Source organism: Elephas maximus, chromosome 15 (assembly GCF_024166365.1).
Source record: "Elephas maximus indicus isolate mEleMax1 chromosome 15, mEleMax1 primary haplotype, whole genome shotgun sequence".
Classification (NCBI taxonomy): Eukaryota; Metazoa; Chordata; class Mammalia; order Proboscidea; family Elephantidae; genus Elephas; species Elephas maximus.
The window spans coordinates 42,406,504-42,430,075 of NC_064833.1; the positions used below are offsets into that span (position 1 = coordinate 42,406,504).

At 36.5% G+C, this 23,572-nt stretch overlaps 1 protein-coding gene across 8 annotated transcripts in view; it reads right to left on the reverse strand.

The window, feature by feature from the left end:
• The window catches only part of VPS13B (vacuolar protein sorting 13 homolog B), a 915,182-nt gene that overhangs the window by 281,239 nt on the left and 610,371 nt on the right, over nucleotides 1–23,572 (reverse strand). For all 8 annotated transcript variants that reach the window (XM_049854597.1, XM_049854595.1, XM_049854593.1 and 5 more), the window contains 2 exons: nucleotides 15,487–15,613; nucleotides 12,321–12,464 (listed from right to left, as the gene is read on the reverse strand). In XM_049854597.1, the coding sequence (XP_049710554.1) occupies nucleotides 12,321–12,464; nucleotides 15,487–15,613 (271 nt within the window). The remainder of the gene's footprint in view (nucleotides 1–12,320; nucleotides 12,465–15,486; nucleotides 15,614–23,572) is intronic.

The following is a 23,572-nucleotide window of genomic DNA, read 5'->3' on the forward strand; positions in this document are numbered from 1 at the left end:
GCAAGTGACAGAAATCCAACCTAATCTCCTTAAACACTAGTTCACAGTGGAGCTGGTGTTAGGGATTCAAATGATGTCATCAGGACTATCTGGCTTTTCTTATTTCTACAAATTCACCTCCTTCTCTATTTTAACATACACAGGTTTTCTTCATGTGATAGTGACGAAGGAGAAGAGTGGGGCATGACCAAAAAAAGCTCCAGCATTACAACTTTTTAACTTAATGATATACAAGAAAGAGTTTATTCTACTCAATGTCTTCATATGAAATACTCTACCCTTGCCTGAGTGTTTTTGCTAATATCTGGACCAATAAATGTATTAGGCAGATGGGGCACAATGATTGGCCAGGACTCTATCACATGCCTCTCCTATAACGGGAAGCCAGAAGGAATAGGAGAATGGTGGCTACCCAAAGGAAAAAAAAAACCAAATCAGTTGTCATCAAGTCGATTCTGATTCATGGTGACCCCATGTGTGTTAGAATAGAAATATGCTTCATAGGGTTTTCAAAGTCTGAGTTTTTTCGAAGCAGATCACCAAGGCTTTTTCTTTTGAGGTGCTTCTGGGGACTCAAACCTTCAACCTTCTGGTTAGTAGACAAGCGTATTAGTGACCAAGAGTGTTAACCATATGTACCACCCAAGAATTCTACTATCAGATGAAAAGGGTTAGAAATATTGGGCAAAGATAATATTTGTCCTTGTAACAGTATTGAACAATTTGCGAGCTAACATTATTTCTGGTACATTATATGGTATAGAACTTTAGGCTCTAATTAAGGATGCATTCAAAGTACTGAGGAAAAGCCAAAGATACCTTCTGAGGAATATCCTGGCTTTGCCTGTCAGGTAACCCTAGCTCTCCGTGGCCAGATTGCTAGTTGTACTTCAATATCCATTCTCCTGTTCTTTCACAGTAAAATAATTTTTACCAGGGCACATGGTTGTGTAGTAGAAAGACTACATTTCTCAGTCTCCCCTGAAACTAGGTGTAATCACATGACTATGATCTGGCCAAAAGAATGTGAGAACAACTTCAGGGTTTGTCCACATAGGGAGGTGTGCACTCCCATTTCCTTTAACCTACTAATTAGATAAGCCATTTCAGACTAAGCCAGAGAAATACCACAGAGATAATGAAGTAACAGGACAAAAGGAGACTGAGTCTCTGGATGACCTTAGAAAACAGAGCCACCATACCAGTCTTAACTACTGACATTAAGATTGCTATGTGAGGAAGAAATACACTTCTAATTTGGGTATCTGTGACATGCAGCTCAAAAAGTCCCTGAGTGAAATGTTGGTTAGAACCCTTATTTTCATAAGGGACTTCTAGTCTTTCATAATAGACTTAACCTATTTGTCTATCTGGTGTTCTAAGCTTATGGATCTGTTTTTAATCAGCAGTACCACATACTAGCAGTCTAGACTCTAGTTAGAGACTTATGTAACCTGAAACATACCAGTACCTGTTATCAAAACAAACAAACATAAGCCAGAAATTCTTTGCAGAGAAGATGCTTTAGGGCAGTCCAGTTTAATCAGGGCAGCGCTATTATTATGTGTGAGATTTGGTTTGAAGAAAGGATTTCATGGCTAAAATGCTTGCAAACAACCAAACTAAGGAATATACTATCTGATTTCTTTATAAGTTCTATTCCTGGATGAAGTCTCAACTGCCAAATACTTGGATCACATCGTCTCAGTACTTGCAGAACTGCCCTCACTAAAGCAGATTTATTGTCTTGCCTTCAACTTTTGAAGGAGGCTGCTATAACGAACAGCCTTATAAGTACTGCTTCTCCATATGCTGCAAAACTGTTTTTGAGGATATTGCCCACCAACTCTCTAACTATTCCCTACAAAGTCTCTTATAATTCTTACGTTAGTACCTGGAAACCCTTTCCTCCCCTGAAGAACTGGTGTGCTTTTTCCTTTCATAGTAAAAATTATGCTACTTATCACATCTTCTCTTCTCTTTGGCAGAAACCTAGAGGGATTTTATACTCGACTACTGAAATATGTGTTGGCATTAGACTGTGCCAACTTAGTTAAGCTGGAACTATGTTTCCCAGAATTCCCTTCCCTGTGTTGGTGTGCATTACAATTGGCCATATAAAAAATTTATAAAAAGTCTGGAAGATGGAAGAAAAGAAACAGCCATTTTTATAGTCTGGAAGTCAGTATAAGGCAGCAGATGCTGTTGCAACTTACGCAATTGTTGCTTGCCTACTGGCTCACCTAGCTGGTGAGGAGCAGAATCTAAGCCCACACTTCCTCCAGTTTGCTGAATACCCTTCTGCGGCTTCTCTGAGACCTGATTAGGCATACATGAAGCTTCGTGGCAGACAGCACCCACTTTTCTTGCAGGTAACTCACATCAGCAAAGTTGAATAAAAGGAAAGCCTGACATGAGTTCCAGTTTGGCCTTGAGGTTTCCAGTTCATCTTAAGTTCCAACTTGTTCTTACTCTCCTCTATTTCATATTCCACTCTTGTTCTTGACTGTTTCCTAGCTGATCAATAATGACTTTAAGCCTAACACAAGGTGTGAAGGCAATAGTCTTTACTGAGATGATCATATGGTTTTGGGTTTTTATTTTATTGATACGGTGTTTTACATACTTTCTCTGCACTTATTGGGATGATCATATGTGGCTTTCACTTTTTATGCTATTCGATAAGATGTTTTACACATTAACTGATTTTCAGATGTTAAACCAATCTTGCATTCCTTGGTAAATCTCACTTTACCCAAAAAACCAAAACCAAACCCATTGCCGTCGAGTCGATTCTGACTGATAGCGACCCTACAGAACAGAATAGAACCGCCCCATAGGGTTTCCAAGGAGCTGCTGGTGGATTCAAACTGCCCACCACCAGGATTTCCAAGGTATATATAATTCTTTTTATATATTGCTGGATTTGGTTTGCTAGTATTTTGCTGAAGATTTTTGTGTCCATATTCTTAAGAGATACTGGGCTGTCATTTTCCTTTCTTGGGATGAATGTATACTTTTTTTGAATGCCACTTCAAATCGTTTGCAAAAAGAGATTGGACACGGCAAAAATTTCCCTAAAATACCACTTCTACTACGTCATCCCATCCATTCAAGTCTTTAACTTTTGATGCCTAACTGTCCAAGATATAAAACATACTTAGTATATCTTTCATTATTTCTCTACACAATTCTTCCATTATGGAAAAACAGATTTTTTTCATTATTATGCCAAAAAGTCCTAATGTTTACAAACTTACATATCTTTGTTCACACTCTTACTCCATGCCTAAACTGCATTTTATTAGTGAGAAATTAAATTCCTATACCCCTACCGCTTCTCATCTCTAGCGGCTAACATCCCCAACCTCAGTAAGTTTTAGGTTTGTAAGGAAGTCTAAATCAGTTCTAGAAAATTTAAAGCTATGTAATCTTTATATATATATATATATGTATATATATATACACACACACACATATACATATGTATTTGATTTAGCTCCAATTATTTATTTATTATAATCTCTCTTGCTCACTAAACATATAAGCGCTAGAACATGAGAGTGGTAGCATTGTCTTTTTTTGCTTAGTGCTATCAACCTAGTATCTTTAATAGTATTTGACATAGGAAGGGCTCAACATTTATTTAGTGAATCAACAGGTCACTCTTCTCTGCCTTTTCAATTCTGACCACCTGGCTTAAAGCCTTTTTCTTTTTTGAATTCCTACAGCAGTAGTTTTCCATAGGGCATATTTAACACATTTTCATATACTGCCTTGAGTTCTTACTTACCTTTCCATTTGTATATGCTTTATTTCTCATCTAGATTATTATATAAACTCTATTTATTATATATATATATTATATATATATAAATTAATATGTGAAGATTACTCCAAAGGATTATTTATATATTTATTATATATAAACTCTAGAGGTCAGGGACCACAGTATATTTATTTTTTGTATCTCACTCAGTCAGTAGATAGTATATCTGGTAATACCCAAAACTCACTGCCTTCGAGTTGATTCTGACTCATAGCGACCCTAAAGGACAGGGCAGAACTGCCACATTGGGTTTGCAAGGAGTGGCTAGTGGATTTGAACTGCCAGTCTTTTTGTTAGCAGCCAAACACTTAACCATTGCATAATCAGGGTTGCTACAGCTGGGAACAGTTAAGCCCTTAATAAATACTTGTTGAGCTAGAGAAATAAGAGTCATCGGACGAATAGACATATGCACACCCCTGTTCACTGCAGCATTGTTCCCAATAGCAAAAAGATGTAAACAACCTAGATGCCCATCAACATATGAATGGATAAACAAACTGTGGTACATATACACAATGGAGTATTACGCAACGATAAAGAACAACAATGAATCTGTGAAGCATTTCGTAACATGGATGAATCTGGAGGGCATTATGTTGAGTGAAATAAGCCAATCACAAAAGGACAAATATTGTACGAGAACGTTACTGTAAAAACTTGTGAAAAGGTTTACACACAAAATAAACAATCTTTGATGGTTATGAGGGAAGAGAGGGGTGGGGATGGAAAAACACCAAATAGGCAATAGATAAGTGGTAACCTGGTGTGGGTAAGACAGTACACAATACTGGGGAAGCCAGCACAACTTGTACAAGACAAGGTCACGGATGCTCCATAGACACATCCAAACTTCCTGAAGGACCAAATTGCTGGGCTGAGGGCTGTGGGTTCCATGGTCTCGCGGAACATCTAGCTTAATTGGTATGATACAGTTTATGAAGAAAATGTTCTACATCCTACTTTGGTGAGTAGCATCTGGGGTCTTAAAAGCCTGTAAGCGGCCACCTAGGATACTCCACTGGTCTCATCCCTTCGGAAGCAAGGAAGAATGAAGAAAACTAAAGATACAAGAGAAAGATTACTCCAAAGGATTAATGGACCACATCTACCAAGGCCTCCACGAGGCTGAGTCCAGTACAACTAGATGGTGCCTGGCTACCACCACTGACTACTCTGACAGGGATCACAACAGAAGGTACCAGACAGAGCTGGAAAACAATGTAGAACAAAATTCTAACTCAAAAAGAAAGACCAACAGGACCCATACCTCACATCATGCACAAAAACTAACTCCAAGTGGATCAAAGACCTGAACATAAAGACTAAAATGATAAAGATCATGGAAGAAAAAATAGGGACAACGTTAGGAGCCCTAATACAAGGCATAGACAGAATACAAAACATTACCAAAAATGATGAAGAGAAACCAGATAACTGGGAGCTCCTAAAAATCAAACACCTATGCTCATCTAAAGACTTCACCAAAGGAGTAAAAAGACCACCTACAGACTGGGAAAGAATTTTCAGCTATGACATCTCAGACCAGCGCCCGATCTCTAAAATCTATGTGATTCTGTTAAAACTCAACCACAAAAAGAAAAACAACCCAGTCAAGAAGTGGGCAAAGGATATGAACACGCACTTCACTAAAGAAGATATTCAGGCAGCTAACAGATACATGAGAAAATGCTCTCGATCATTAGCCATTAGAGAAATGCAAATTAAAACTACGAGGAGATTCCATCTCACTCCAACAAGGCTGGCATTAATCCAAAAAACACAAAATAATAAATGTTGGAGAGGCTGTGGAAGATTGGAACTCTCATACACTGCTGGTGGGAATGTAAAATGGTACAACCACTTTGGAAATCTATCTGGCGTTATCTTAAACAGTTAGAAATAGAACTACCATACAACCCAGAAATCCCACTCCTCGGAATATACCCTAGAGAAATAAGAGCCTTCACACGAACAGATGTATGCACACCCATGTTTATTGCAGCTCTGTTTACAATAGCAAAAAGCTGGAAGCAACCAAGGTGTCCATCAATGGATGAATGGTTAAATAAATTGTGGTATATTCACACAATGGAATACTACGCATCAATAAAGAACAGTGACAAATCTGTGAAAAATTTCATAACATGGAGAAAACTGGAAGGCATTATGCTGAGCAAAATTAGTCAGAGGCAAAAGAACAAATATTGTATAAGACCACTATTATAAGGTCTTGAGAAATAGTATAAATTGAGAAGAACACATACTTTTGTGGTTACGAGGCGGGGAGGGACGGAGGGTGGGAGAGGGTTTTTTACTGATTAATTAGTAGATAAGAACTACTTTAGGTGAAGGGAAGGACAATACTCAATACATGGAAGGTCAGCTCAATTGGACTGGACCAAAAGCAAAGAAGTTTCTGGGATAAACTGAATGCTTCAAAGGTCAGCGGAGCAAGGGTGGGGGTTTGGGGACTATGGCTTAAGGGGACTTCTAAGTCAACTGGCAAAATAATTCTATTATGAAAACATTCTGTATCCCACTTTGAAATGTGGCGTCTGGGGTCTTAAATGCTAACAAGCGGCCATCTAAGATCAATTGGTCTCAACCCACCTGGATCAAAGGAGAATGAAGAACACCGAGGTCACACGATAACTATGAGCCCAAGAGACAGAAAGGGCCACATGAACCAGAGACTTACATCATCCTGAGACCAGAAGAACTAGATGGTGCCCGGCCACAACCGATGACTGCCCTGACAGGGAGCACAACAGAGAACTCCTCAGGGAGCAGGAGATCAGTGGGATGCAGACCCCAAATTCTCATAAAAAGACCAGACTTAATGGTCTGACGGAGACTAGAGGAATCCCAGCGGTCATGGTCCCCAAACCTTCTGTTGGCCCAGGACAGGAACCATTCCCGATGACAACTCATCAGACATGGAAGGGACTGGACAATGGGTAGGAGAGAGATGCTGATGAAGAGTGAGCTACTTGTTATCAGGTGGACACTTGAGACTGTTGGCATCTCCTGTCTGGAGGGGAGATAGGAGGGTAGAGAGGGTTAGAAACTGGCAAAATTGTCATGAGAGGAGAGACTGGAAGGGCTGACTCCTTGGGGGAGAGTAAGGAGTATGGAGTAAGGTATATATCAGATTATATGTGACAGACTGACTTGATTTGTAAACGTTCACTTAAAGCTCAATAAAAATTATTAAAAAAAAAAAAAAAGACCAGACTTGCTGGCCTGACAGAGATGGGAGAAACCCTGAGAGTATGGCCTCTGGACACCCTTTCAGCTCAGTAATGAAGTCACTCCTGAGATTCATCCTTCGGCCAAAGATTGGACAGGTCCATAAAATAAAATGAGACTAAAGGGGCACATCAGCCCTGGGGCAAGGACTACAAGGCAGGAGGGGACAGGAAAGCTGGTATAGGGAACTGAAGGTTGAGAATGGAGAGTGCTGACATGTCGTGAGGTTACTGAGTAATGTCATAAAATAATATGGTTACTAACTGTTCAGTAAGAAACTAGTTTGTTGTGTAAACCTTCATCTAAAGTACAATAAGAAAAAAGAAATACTTGTTGAATAAGGCTAGGGCAGACAGTTTAATAAAGCCTTAGGAAAACTTAACTAATTCACAGATTTCTAGTCAAGAAATCTATAAGGGCTAAATATCCACACGGCTAAAAAATTAACATTATGTCAGGGCCATTTTCCCACAGCATTTCAAAAAAATCTTCACAGCATTTCTAGTGGCTTCACGTTTGTTTTTTCAGGAGACAATTATACTGTCTTCAGCATTTTCAAGACCTAACTAAAATACCGACAGGTGTGAAGAGTTCATTGTTCCTATGAAGTCCCTCCCTCAGAGAGAATAGGCAGTAAAATGCTTGATTTCTTTTCCAGGTCCAGATTGAAAGAAATTCAAAGTATTCCCTCATAGCCCCACTTGTCCATGTAAGTCCCTGCTTGACTCCATATTTTATTGGTACCTGTGTTTATTGCCTGGTTACAAGCAGTCTATCAGGTGCTTCTGAAGTGAAACAAATATTCAGCAAAGAAAAACCAATAGGAAGCCTTCATATATGCACTGACCAAAATTTCCATCACCTTTTAGAAACATATAACCCCTGATCTGGCTTGTTCCATTCATGCCTACCTCAAGATAGAAAGCATGGAAATACATCAGAATATCAACATTCTCCCTCATACCAGTCTCAGTTCCTTCTTTCAAACCCTATACCCACTCATATACGTTCAAAGAATGTACTTTGACTCCATTTCCCTCATCTCACCTAAGTTCCACTTTGTTAAGGACTTGTTACTACACCACCACCCACTTAAAGTCCCTTTCCCTCTTCTTAACCCTTAAGTTTCTATTTCCAATTATTCTTAGCAATCATTTGGTTGATCAAGTATGCTTTGCATCATTTCTCACCCTCTTCTAAAAAAAAACAATTTCCATTCCTAAAATAAAGCACAAATCAAAAGTAGATTATTTCCAAGTTAAATCAGTAATAATGGAGTTCCTGGGTGGTGCCAACAGTTAAGCAGTTGACTACTAGCCGAAAAGCGGGCAGCTGGAACCCATCCAGAGGTGTCTCAGAAGACAGGCCGGGCGATCTACTTCTGAAAGGCTACCACCCTAAAAACCCCGTGGAGCAGTTTTACTCTGCACACATGGGGTCGCCATGAGTCTGAATCAACTCGACAGCAACTAACAATATTAACTTCAGGAAAAAGAAACAAATTAAAACACCAAGAAAATGTAATCATTAAGCAATCAACGATATTTACGTTGTCTTTATAATGAAAATAATTCATATTGACTTACACAACAAATACGATTAAGAATACTGGAAAGATGGAGGAGTGGAAGGGAAGTGCAGGAGATGGAGTCCTCATCTAGACTCAATAGATAACACTAGAATGAGTGAATCAAGAGATGTCAGTACATTTATGCTATTCAAAAATATGGAAAAAGAAGAAACAGATCATAGAGTTGAAAGTGGCTGACTATTTCTGTCGTAGTTTGGTGCTGTGGAGTAGATTCTGACTCACAGCGACCCCGTATGACAGAGTAAAACTGCCCCATAGGGTTTTCTTGGCTGTAATCTTTACAGAAGCAGATCACCAGGTCTTTCTGCTACCGAAACATGTTATATAGTCACTGCCATCAATATGATGTCAGATGGTTGGCCTAGAACAGATACGACACGTACTGGTTTGTAATTCACAAGGTTCCGTCTGGATTTCCGTTATTAATCCATTATTCTTATTAAATAGCAGTTGTTAGTAATGTCAGGTCTTACATTTTTCACTAACATGTATCCCTCCCTTCACTTCCCCAATAACTCAGCCAGATTCAATTTTCCTATAATTTTTATTCTCAAAAAGAATTAAAAAAAAATTTTAGTGTAGCTGTTTTAAACGTAATTAACCAACCTTTTAAAAATATATTCTGACTTAATAGAAGTATTCTATGTAGCTAAAATGTCTTTATATTCTTAGACTATCAGATGTACATTCTGCTAATAATTTATAAATGGAATCATATTCTTCCAGTACACTGAAGGTCTTTTCAAGAAGTGAAGTGTTGACAGATCTACGCCACCAAATTCCTGGTCCAAGCATAGAAAACTTAAGATCAAAAAGCCATACAAGTCATTGCTCATGTAAGCATAGCCATCTGTTTAGAAGTCATCTTTGACCCATAATATTCTCCCTTCCCAAATTTGGGGGGAACTCTGCTCAGTTCCATCATACCCAGATACTATTATCACTAAAGAGATACATAGCCTATTATATTTTATAAACTATGAACACTAAATTTCTAGACATAGGTATTTTAAGAATAGAACAAAGGAGAGACACTGAAGTTACAAGGTGTTAAAACAGGCAGGCCATCAAGAATACCTCAGTTTTCCAATAGGACATAAATCAGCAGTAAGTTCCTCCTCAGTGGACCATCTCAATCTAAAGAGAGTCAGGGTTGAGACTATGGCCAAACTGTCCTTCCTCATTATTGTCTGTACTTTTAATACCACCTCCAAGAAGGAATAAAGGGCCACATATGTTTTAAAAAATAGCAAAAATATGGCCCAATTAGCTTCTGGAACTCTAAGGAATGACTTAACATCCAGGTTAATAGTTATTTAATCCAACTCTAAGTACCTCCTTACTTAGTCAAATCAGATCCTACTAACAAGCATCAGAAGTAGGTAGGTAAATAGTTAATAACTAATTTGCTTAGTTGTGTGAACTCCTAAAAAACATCAGTAGTCTGTGAGTTAGAGTTCCTTGATTATGAGAAATTCATAAAATTGACACAAATAATATTGTTGTTGCATGCTGTTGAGTCAATTCTGACTCATAGGGACCCTACAGGACAGAGCAGAATTGCCCCATAGGGTTTCCTAGGCTGTAATCTTTACGGGAGGAGAATGGCGGGTCTTTACGCCTCATAAACAGTTGGTGGGTTCAAACCACTGACCTTTCAGTTAGCAGCCGAGTGCTTAACCATTGCACCCCCAGGGTTCTTTCTACAAATAATATAGGAATGCAAAATACTCTTTCCAAACCAACTTGGTTCATGGATTTCATCAAAAAATGCCACAGGAGAATATTTTTTACCTTGCTTATTTTCATATCATATAATTATATTCTTATGGATTGCCTAATGTATATCGGAATAGAGTCATTTTGAAGAATATATAGCTCTATTTAGAAACCCTGGTGGCATGGTGGTCAAGTCCTATGCCTGCTAACCAAAAGGCTAGCAGTTCAAATCCACCAGGTGCTCCTTGGAAACTCTATGGGGCAGTTCTACTCTGTCCATGAATTGGAATCCACTCGACAGCAATGGGTATAGTCCTTTTTAAGAGGATAATGAATAAACGCAATCAGAAATCATGGGTGGTAAGAGATCAAATTAGAGAACATCTATTTACAAAAATTCAAAGCTTTATTACAGTTAAATGTTTTTAAAAAGATAAAGAGGATGATAGAATAATGTAATAGCTATACTACATGAACTGTGGCAGAATGGAAAGAGCACTGAGTTGAAGACCTACATTCAAACCCCAGGTCCACCCATCATTTACTAGTTGTGTATGTGTGTATGATTTCAGGCAGGTTATTTACCCTCTCTGAGCCCCAAGAGCCTCATCTGTAACATGCCCATATCTACTTCACAATGTGGCTATAATAACACACTCGAACACAGAGGAATTAACTTACACGAAAATGCCTGACATCACTGTGTGGCACTGAAGGAAGTGAATAACTTTCTTTTTTTAAAATTATGGTTAAAAAAATACATATATATGACAAAAATTTTGCCACTTTAACCTTTTTTAAGTGTACAATTCAGTGACGTTAATTACATCCACCATGTTGTGCAACCATCACCACTATATCCAAAAGTTTTTATCACTTCAAACAGAAACTCAGTAACCCTTAAGCAATAACTCCCTGTTCCCTCCTGCCCCCAGCCCCTGATAACCACTAATGAACTTCTGTCTCATTGCATTTGCCTATTCTAGGTATTTCATACGTGGGATCGTACAACTGTCCAAATTTAGTGTCTGACTCAGCCTAATGTTCTCAAGGTCCACCTATGTTGTAGCATGTATCAGCACTTCATTTCTATTTATGGCTGAGTAATATTCCATTGTATGTACACACCCCATTTTGTTTTTCCATTCATCTGTTAATGGACACTTGTGTTGTCTCTACCTTTTGGCTATCTCTACCTTTTGGCTATCTCTACCTTCTAGAACCTTTTGTGTAACTCATGACAAAAGGAAAAGCAACATTGTTTTCATATAAACGATTTTTTCAACTCAGTTTTTATAAAAGATTTGCTCTATGTACAGATATGATCATACGAATGAAAAAACAAAAATGCAAAAAAAGCGTATCCCGAGAAGCATCTAACAAACAGCTTTGTTTGTTTCACACTGACATGCTTTGTGGTTATAATGCAGGCTTCCAATGAACTCCAGATCAAAATTAAAATTCTAGGCAGGCATTCAACTTTTATGATTGTGTCCATTCTTCACTGAGCATGGGAAACGAAAGCTTTACAAGTTATTTATTGAAGAAATTCCCATAGTACTCTTACAAAGTTCACTTCCAAAAGAGGCCCTACCCCTGTAATGTATCTGAGTAAATGAAAGCTATACCAGGTTTCTTACACTATACTTTAGAAATTTTAGCAGGGTAATAAAACCATATTTTTAACAGAGCATTTCCTGAGGCCAAGCCACAGAAATATTCCAAAGGTACACAGTAAATAACAAGAAAAAAGACAAATTTCAAAAATAAAGGCCATTAACCCGAAATGATTTATGGCCAACTATGTTTTGAATAAAATTAAATACAGAATAATTAGCAGAAATCATTTAGTTTAATTATAGTTTTCTTGGTGTGAATGTAAAGTTGGCACAAATGCAGCTAGCCTAATCCAGATCAGGTAACAGTTACCTCTGTGGCCTTGTTTGATGGTTCCAGTCCAGTCATGTTTGCTACTATTAAATGATGTAAGAGTTGAACCTGAGCCACACTTAGGAAGAAGTCCAGGTTTGTGGTTATATTCACTTCCAAGGAATGGCCACACACTAATATCTCCTGAAGGAAAAAAGGAGGAATACAGATAAAGAAACACGATAGCCATTATATGATAATCTATCATTCTTGGTTATTGGCCCTTTACTACTTGATGAAGTTTCCTGGGACTAAAGTTCATATGTTAAAAAGAATAGCAGAAAGGGTGAACATACCCACTCAACATAGTTTAATGGATTAATAAACATTTATGATGGCCTACTATGTTCCAGGCCTTTTGTTAGTCACAGAACAAATTAACAATAAGAATTTTCCACCTTTTCATATTCATTTGGCTTTTTCACACCTCAAACTACTACTGTTGTTTCAATATGTAGGTAATGATGTTCATTCATTCAAAAAACTAATAATATTTAGTGAGCATTTGCTAAGTACCAGGAAAAACATTAGAGTGTTAAGAATATCACAAAGAATAAGGTTGGCCTTGAGAGGCAACCTGCTCTTGAGGTTGGCCAGGCAGATGTAAACAGGCAAAGGCAGGCAGGCCATTATAATCAAGTGCTATGGTATGACTATTCTCCAAAGGAATAGGCTTCAAATGATTTATAACAAATCACAGTACTGAAGCCAGAGAGAGCTAGACTAATTGATTTCGCTTCTTCTTCAATCTGTTAAAATCTTGGCGGAATTAGGTAGATGTTCATTACTTAACTGGTGCTTTTCTTCATAACTGAATCACTTGAACATTCATCACTGGAAAACCATTCAGAGAAGGAAAACAGAAATGAAAAACAATCCAGAAGCTTCACTTAATAAGCAGAAGTCCTGCCTCTTGTCATGAAGCGCATGTGGATAATGTTCAAATGCTTCGAAACATCCAATAGACCTTCTCCTTATTAGCGTCATGCAAGGAAATGGATTAAGGAGACCATGACTAGCCAAAATCCAAGCCAGACAGCTTAGAGCAGCTTTTAATAAAGCCATAAGAAACAGCATGTCTGAAATGATTATCCATTTTTGGTTAAATAGCTTTTGCCTCCAGGAGTTTCCTGTATTTACTCATTATAATGAGAATTCTTATTTTACACCTCTAATAAAAGGAATAAAAAGTACACTGATTGAGAAGTTTTGTTTTGTTTCAGTTTTTCAAGAAATTGTCACTGAAATATTTCCCAAGGCAGTGAAAATTTCTACTAAAAATATCTTAGTTCTATCAGTGACATACCTCCTGTAAAAACTAGTGTATGATTAATCCTATAGCACTGGGTTTTTAATAAATAGTATGAAACCAACCGGTAGAATCAGCAGCTGTCAAATACCATATAAATAACATAATTTCCATTTTTATAGAATGTTAGCTTTTTCAGACTCATATAATTATTATTTGTTTTGATCAATTTGATCCTTATAACAATCAGGAGGGCAATTTAGGCAACTAAAGTCTATAAAGAAAGGGACACATTTAAGTGAATGGCTTAAGATGACGAGTTGAGCTTGGCCTAGGACTAGGATTCTAATCTCCGGCTTCATGCTTCTTTCACCTGGGAATGGAGAGTTTTATAATAATGTCTTTTAATGAGAAGATGAGATCATTTAGAAGGGATGGTATTTTATTAAGCACTTTGATATATTCTTACTTTTGTTTCTGAATTTTATAAGTATTTAGGAATCCAAATAAAAAGTATTTTCAGGGGAAGAAAAACTTTAATAATTTAAAGTGATTATAATATTTCATTGTTGTGAGATAAATACACACAGGAAACAGAAACAACTTGAAAGTTACTAAGCAATTTTAAGATATTAGACTTACTAAGGTGCCCTGGTGGTGTAATGATTAAGTGCTCAACTGCTAACTGAAAGATTCAAGGGTCTTTTGGAACCTAATGGATCTTTCGGAGCCCTGGTGGTGCAGTGGTTAAGTGCTTGGCTGCTAACCAAAAGCTCAGCAGCTCGACATCTACCAGCAGCTCCTTGTAAACCCTGTGGGGGAGTTCTACTCTGTCCTATAGGCCTGCTATGAGTCAGAATCAACTCAACAGCACTGGTTTTTTTTTTTTTGTTTAACAGCTCCTTGGAAGAAAAACCTGGTGATCTGCTAACCTAAAGATTTCAGCCAAGAAAACCCTAGGGGGCAATCCTACTCTCTTACATGGAGTCACTATGAGTTGGAATTGACTTGGTAACACCCAACAACAACAGTACGTTTACCTAATCTTTATATACCTTTTGCAGATATTTATATACCTGGCCTAACTTACCTTTCCTAAGGCTATTATAAATATCATATGAGACAATATACTAACAGTTTGGATTAATATATTTAATCGAGATCTAATTTTTCTGAACTTTTCACAACAGTGCCCTATAAATCTGTGAATAATGAAAAAGTTTATCCGTTAGCATAACATAAATTTCCATGAGGAATGTTTTTTAAGTTATCCTAGACCACATTATTATTGTATATCTACTGTAGTGAGGAATGAACGCAGCAGACCATAGTGATCTGCCTTGAAACCTGGATCCACCAGTTATTGGCTATGTGACATTCATCAAGTTATTTAACCTTTTTTTTACCTCAGTTTCCTCATCTATAAGTTATGGATACTAATACTATATATCTCATAAGGATGATGTGAAGAGTAAATAAGGTAATCCATGAAGAATTCTCTATGAAAGTCATTCATGTAAGAATGCTATTTTATGTTAGTATTACTGTTGTTTTTATTAGAAAGAGATTGTAGAGGTTAAAACTGTAGGGTCTGGTGCCAGACCATTTGGATTCATACGTGTGAAAATTTGAACAAGTTGGCTAGCCTCTCTCTGTCTCATTTCCTTATCTATAAAATGGGATGGTAGCAGTAGCTAATGATAGGAATATTATGAGGATTAAATGAGTTATCACATGGACAGCAATAACTGAACAGTACCTGACACCTAGGAAGTGTTCAATAAAAAATATTAGTTACAATACTGCTATTCACGAGCTAATTTGAAATCCTGTGAGGTGAAACCATGAGAACCATAACATACAAAGACGAGCTGCTCCATTACTTAGACTGAAATAAGACTTAAATTATGTACTAACCTCAGTATGCAAATTTTCTGGAGAAATTGTTTTGGTGAAAATGATGGCAGGTGCTCCAGTTATTCGGACAGAAAAATCTGTCAAAATTGGAGTCAAAATTGCTCTCCTTTCTTGATGCCTTCTTATGCTAAAAGATAAAGTACAAAATTATTAACTCTCATTTTTTCAAGGATAATTCTCATTAAATTTGTACAAATCTTTGTACTGTAAACATGCATGAAAAATTACATTACTATTCCGAGTGCCTATTTATATACTTTTTAGTCAGAGTTTCTTAGCTTCAATTCTGTAAGATATATAAAAGATAGCAACAAATAAAACATTGAGCAATTCAGATACAAATGATTCAGTATTAGACTCACTCAGGACCTCTCCACAAATTACTTTTCTATTTTTGATTCCTTTTGTTCTTTCAAGTAGTTTATTATCTCTTTTGCTACTAAAAATAATCTTACCATTTTTGTGACCATTTTTAATTTCCTATCTTTAATACTTCTAACACTCCATTTGACAACTGCCATCATTCCATTCTCATTAGGTTTATAAGCATATCCTCTTAATCTTTGACCTCTTTGTTAAAACTCTAAGAACCACTACTTGAGTAAGTAATAATTTTGATGGCTTCATGACTTATTATTGCCTTTACAGTCCGTGAAATGGCCTTAGTGAGTTTGATACTGAATGCTTTCTCTCAACAACCCTGTAAGGGAAAAAAAAAAAAAGTAAGGACTATTTCTAGCCCCTGTTTCCTATGAGGAAATGAGGATTAGGGACTGGGTAAGGCTACTCAGCAGAAACAAAGCTCACAGAATTGGACATGGAGTGCAAGCTGACAACAAAGCAGCTTTCAGCCCCTATTTTAAATTTTTATAGTCTTACCTTTGATCAGTTATTTGGCAGAATATTTCTACTCTACATTCAAAATCATTAATAAATTCAAAGGAAGTACTGCACACACAGTAGAAGATGAAAGTGAAAAAATTATTGAGAAACCAGAGCTTGTGCTGGTAAAGATCTTTAAGTCCACTATCCATATTCTTAGTTTTCATTTATAAAATAATACAATTTTACATTTTACTAGCAAGCAAAACTTCAAAGGTTCTTTGGAACCATTAATTTAATATTCCTTATAAACATGTCCCTATTAGCCCCTTATATTATACAATGATAAAGCTGAGATCAGAGAATTGGCATAAGTTATCTCATGAAAATGCCCAGATAAAACTCAAGTCCTTCTCCATCTTTTTCTATTAGAGTAGTCTAGTGAATGCTAGTATCTTTTGCTGAACTTTGCAATGGGCAGAGCTTTATACAACCAAAAAAAAAACCCCGAGCCGTCAAGTCGGAATAGTGTCTGCCAAAAAAGCAAATTGGATCATCTGGTTTTGTGACACGTAAGTATTGGATTTCGAGAAAGTCAATTTTAAAGAATTAAGAGATCTGGTGAATAGAGGGTAACAGGAAGAAGTATTAAAAATATGTGAATATAGAGGAAGAGCTGAGATCCTTAGAGACATCATAATTATAGCTCAAATTCCATAAAAAAGCCAATGTGAGAAACATGTAACATCTCATGCACTCTCATAAGGGAGTGCTAAAACATATGAGGTATTAAAAAGATCTTAAAATGGGAAGCAAAGCATATGAGGTTTTAAAAATATCTTAAAACAGAAAAGAAAGCAAATATTAACTAAAATACTGATAAAAAAGTACTTATGTATAACATACTTTTTTTTATGTGACAAATTAAATCAGTAATACAACATATAAAAGACTTATAAAACTTTAGAAATCAAAACAGAATTTAAATAAGTCAATAGTTTTATAAAACTATACTTTTTCTGGCACATATTGGTAACTTTGTGTTATCTCTGGTACATATTTGAGGTAAAAATAAACATTTAAAAATATCACTAAAACCTTTCTGTGTATTCAAATATTTTCAATGATGAATTCAAAAGAAAAAAAAAATTTAAACCCCTGAGGGAACAACTACAATAATTAAATTACTGCAATACTTTAATAGACAATAGTCTAGGGTTAAAAATACCAAAGAGAAAACTAAATCCCAAAGTATTAACGATGTTTTTAATAACGTAGGTTCTTAGTCCCTCTCAATAAACAAGGGGATTAGATTTTTAATGGCCATACTGAGTTAACAAGCTAATCTTTAGATCCCTGATAGGCAAGGATTTTGAAATGAACTAAGTAAAGCTGGGGCCCTTGAAGGGTCAGAAAAACATCTGCCTATCAGAAACGGGGAAGAACAAGGAAGTTTGTCTATCTTGGCATTAGGACTTGTTGAAAAAAACAGAGATCTCCTTGGAAGATTAAAAATATGAGAAATTCCTCACGTCGGTTGTGGGAAAGAGGCTCTAATTTACATATATGTGAGGTCCAGGAACCCCATTCTGAGTTATTTATATAAAAGTAGCGTCAGGCCTTTGATAAACCTGGGGCATCTGTCAGAAGCAGATATAAAACCTTTCCAGAAGAACATGTCCTCAAACCAGAATAAAAAGCATTCTCTTAAACAAAGCCTACTGAAAACAAAAAAACAAAAATCACAGATTATTTGATATACTATGTATATATGTATACATAGTATATCAAATAATCTGTGATTTGTTGAAGTAGTTGTAAGTGTTACGGCTGCTAACCAAAAGGCTGGCAGTTCGAATCCACCAGGCGCTCCTTGGAAACTCTTTAGGGGCAGTTCTACTCTGTCCTATAGGGTCGCCTGAGTCAGAATCCACTTGATGGCAGTAGGTTTGGTTTTTTGTTTTTTGTATATATTACAAATTTATTTAGATTTACTATAGCCTTGAAAGGACAGTGTTTCGAGCATACCTATACTAAAATATTAAGAGTCCATTTTACTAAGATGTGCACTGGAATAATAGCTTTGGTCATAGTTTCCAGTTTTTTAAAGCTATATTCTGGAACTCCTGAATCTAATTCTACTTAATAGACATTTTTCCAAAGAAATACTCCAAAATAAACTTCATGGAGGAGGGAGAGACTAGGGGATTGCTGAAAGTTTTGCAAAGAGGAGAACATTACAAATTGTTATCTTGAAGATATATATTCTTTTATTAGCACGAGAATCAGAACCCATTATCAAGAAATTGTGGTAACAATATTGCCACATGTGAACAATAAAAAAAATGTTTACAATTATTACTGACATATGGGGTAGAATAAGAGCCCTGATGGCTCAGTGGTTAAAGCACTTGACTGCAAACCAAAACGTTTGACCTACCAGCTGCTTCATGGAACAAAGATGTGGCAGAGTGCTTCTGTAAAGATTTACAGCGTTGGAAACCCTATGGGGCAGTTCTCCTCTGTCCTACAGGGTCGCTATGAGTTGAAGTTGACTTGACAGCAGTAGGTTTGGTTCTTTTGGTTTTATAGGATGGAATAAAAAACATGGGAAAATGAACACTACCAGAAAAAAGCAAAGCAGATTTGATAAACAACCAAATAGAACTTCTAGAAATAAAAAAAATAGTAAATTTAAATACATAATAAAAACCTGTTTCCACTGAGTTGATTCCGACTCATAGTGACCCTATAGAACAGAGTAGGACTACCCTGTAGGGTTTCCAAGGAGCGCCTGGTGGATTGGAACTGCCGACCTCTTGGTTAACAGCTGTAGTTCTTAACTACTAGGCCACCAGGGTTTCAAGAAAAACAGAATTTTAGATATAGTTTAAGAGAGAATTAGTATATTAAAATATAAATTTGAGAAAATTCCAGAAATGTATTCAAGTAAGTTTAAATAAGGAAAATTAAAAAAAAAAAAAATTAGGAGACACGAATGGGCAAGTCTGGCATATTTAAATACCATTAAAAAATAAGATAATACAAACAATGGAAAAGGCTCAAAATGAGAATTTCTAATAACTGATGAAATACATGAACCCACAGATTCAGGGAGCACAAATAAAATGAGGTCCACAATCAGACATATCTTGGTGAAACAAGTAATCACCCAAGAAAAGATATTAAAATCAGTAGAGGAAAGATTATTTACATGATGGTTAGCATGTAGGATATTAGGAGAGCTGTAGAAGACATATTTCTCTGATGTACTTTAATATAACAATGATTTAATATATCTCTACATAGTCCACAGAGACAAAGAAATTGTTCAATTATTTGTACTTATTATTGTTCATTGTACCACTGAATATTAATGATTGAGGGCCAGGCGAGTTGTGGACTGACGTCAAGGGTATCATACATGATAAAATCAAAATGTCATTAAAAAGACAAGAAAGAAAACACTAAAGTGGGTGTGAGAAGAGACCCTGAAATCTGTTCTTCAGTGTAGTACAGCTAAAGTGAACAGAAAAATAATGAAGTAAAAGAGCTGAACAGAAGATTTCAAAGGACAGTTCAGGAGCACATGGTATTATAAAGAAAAGTTCAAAGAACTGGAGTTAAAAAACAAAAGAAGAGATCACACTCGGTATTTCTCAAGCTGAAAGAACTGAAGAAAAAATTCAAGCCTCAAGTTATGATTTTGAAGAATTCTATGGCAAAAATATTGAATGATGCAGGAAGCATCAAAAGAAGATGGAAGGAAAATATAGAGTCACTGTATGAAAAAGAATTGGTCAACGGTCAACCGTTTCAGGAGGTACCATATGATCAAGAACTGACGGTATTGAAGGAAAAGGTCCATGCTGCATTGAAGGCACTGGTGAAAAAACAATGCTCCAGAAATTGACGGAATACCAACAGATAGATGCAGCGCTGGAGGTGCTCACTTGTCTATGCCAAGAAATTTGGAAGACAGGTAAGAGGCCAACTGACTGGAAGAGATCCATATTTTATGCCCATTCCAAAGGAAGGTGATGCAACAGAATGTGCAAAGTATACACACAAGTAAAATTTTCCTGAGGATAATTCAAGAGAGGTTGCACCAGTACAGAGGATTATGTCCACAGAAATTCATTAAACTCAGTTTGAAGATAACAAAACACTGACAATTGTAAGGCTCTAATCCAATAACAGGAAAATAGTATGTGTTAAAAGCTATTCTGTTAAGTTTTGGAAGGAGTAGATTGTAAAAAAGGTAAAGTATATTTCTCTGAAATTGTTACTAAGCAAGAAGATACAAGTGTATGCCACATGTACTCATGAAAACACATTTGGAAAGGCTAAGATTGTTTTTCTTGGGCTCAGTATATTTACACTAAGTTTCTTCTGTCCACCTGCCACAAATTTTGTGGGAAATATTAAAGCTGTTTAATAGCCATACTTCAAGATTTGCATATTATAAAAGACCAGGAGAAGAAAAACAGTACCAAGATTTGCAAAATATTCTAACAAAAAGAATCAGAAATGCTACATGGTCTTCGTGAGTGCAGGAAGATTATTATGTAACATGAAGACTCTCTTGATATGGTATTATAGCTGAGCTTTAACTCCAGAAGATAGTTAAAACTTGTGATAACCAACTGCGATAATCCCTTAGAGTGGTTATTTCTAAATATTAAAAACAATAATATTCACGAACATTTATTTTAAACAAGCTGCTATTTGGAAAACTATTCATTATAATTTGATCAACTATTCCCATTCCTAAGGAGTCCCTGGGTGGTGCAAATGGTTAAACACACAAATACAAGTGGAAAGGTTAGTGGTTTGAACCCACCCAATGGCACATGAGAAGACAGGCCAGGCGATCTGCTTCCAAAAGATCACAGTCTTGAAAAACCTATGGAGCAATTCTACTCTGCACACATGTGGATGGCCATGAGTTGGAATTGACTCAATGGCAACTACAACGGCAATATACTATTCCTCCGATTCCTCATTTTCCAGATTAATGAGAGTTTTAAGGACATACAATTTAAATACTATAATTATTCTAAAAATAAAATATTTAGTTATGGGTTTAAATTCATTTAGGCCAATCTTCAAGAGGAACACTATCCAATAACTTTTTAATACAATCAAAATAAAATCCAAACTTCCCTTGGCCTACACGACCATTCATGATTTAGCCCTTCCCTCCCCACAGTATCTTCTAATACTTCTCTCCTTCCAGTCAGGCATGATCCTCAATTGTGCTAAGCTCAGTCCTACTCCAGGGTCTTGGCTGCCTAGAACACTCTTGCCAGAAACACTCCACGGGTCTTTGCATGGATAGTTCACTCTTGTCATTCTGTTGTTAGAAGAGGCCTTTCCTGAGCCCCAATCTAAGGAATTCTCCCAGTTACTCTGATCACATTATACAGTCATATTATTTTCATAGCACTTATTACTCTCTGAAATTTAAGCAACATGGACTGAGGGCCAACTATGGTGTGGGGTGGGCCCTCTGCTAGGTGCTGGGAATACAATGGCAAAAATGGATACGTAGTACTGTGTCTCATAGAGCTCACTTTAGCAGGAAAAGTAAACAAAATCATAAAATGGGATAAGTATAGTGAGGTGTGGAAACACTCATCAGGGAACTTAATCTTTTATCTCAAGATATTGAATGAACACAAGTTATTAATCTGAAAAGACAAATGCGTATTATGAAAGACCTGAGTCAGATAAACACAATAAATCCACAATTAGACGTATCTTGCTGCAACAGGTGATCACCTAAGATGAAGAAAAAATATTAAAAATCACTAGAGGAAAGATTATCTATATCACAGTTAGCATGTGGGATATTAGGAGAGCTGTGGAAATCAATGCTACAAGAACTGCAACTTGATTTGAGGATGATTTTTTTAAGGTACATTTAAATAAAATGTCAGTACAATTTTAGTTTGGTAAAATCAAGTAGTGTTAAAATCTTCTAATTCTTTACTAAAAAAAAAAAAAAGACTCTCCCCTCTAAAACAAACTAAAACCTAAAAAAAAAACAAACTATGGTTAATATATTTGTGATGGAAATCACAAGTGTTACATTGATTATAAACTTGAATGGACAGTTTTATGAGCATACCTATACTGGAATATTAACAATCAATTTTACTGAGATGTTTATTGGGGTTATAGCTCTGGCCATAGTTTCCAGTTATATATATATATCTATAATTTGGAGCTCCTGTATCTAATTTTACTTAATAGTCCTTTTTCCAAGAAGAAACTCCAAAATAAACTTCATGGAGGAGGGAGAAGCTGGGGGACTGCTGAGTTTCTCAGAGAAGAAAACATTACAAACTATATATTGAGGATATAAATAGGAATCCACCAAGAGACAGAACATTAGGACATTCTATTTTATTTCATTTTAAAGCTTTAATAACATGTGTTGATATACCAGGAAGAGTATTCACAGTATTATATCAGATAACATATAAAATTTATATGTTCAACATATGCTTTTAAGTAAGTTCTTCACATAATCTTGTTTGACTCCTCTTCAAAATCAAATGGTGAAGTGGGAAAACGGCTATTTAGGACTTTGGTCAGTTGGGCTTGGATCAATCAGGGCTTTAGTATCTATATTTATATATAACAATTATGATGTTAGCAGCTATAAGAAGACTTCAATCTATAGTACTTGAAGACACAGACGAAGGTTTTAGAATTTTATGATATACTACTATGACGATGTAGAGGGTCTGTGAAAAAAAGGAAGACCCTCAATGAGATGGACTGACACAGAGGCTGCAACAGTGGGCTCAAGCATAACAACAATTGTGAGGATGGTGCAGGACTGGGCAGTGTTTCCTTCTGTAGTACACAGGATTGCTGAGTTGGAAGCGACTTGACAGCACCTGATAACAATTATGATGATTATACACAACTGTAGTATTTTCTGATTTTTCTGAGTATCTACTGTCTGTCAATAACTATGCTAAGACACAATAAAGACTAAGACTGGGCGAGATAGGATCCTTGTCCTCTTATGTCTGTGCCTCTTTTTCAGATTGCTACAGGACACCCTCAGCCAAAATGTAGGAAGAAGATGCTTGCTGGCTGCTGTGAAGGGAAACTTGCTGCTCCTTCTGCTGCGTCAGGATCGCTTTCTCTGTCATACCTAGCTCCCAGGTACTTTGAGCAGGAAGAAAATGTACACTCTCTTGCCCTATGTAAAGCCATTACAGGGCTTAAGGAAATTATAAAATCA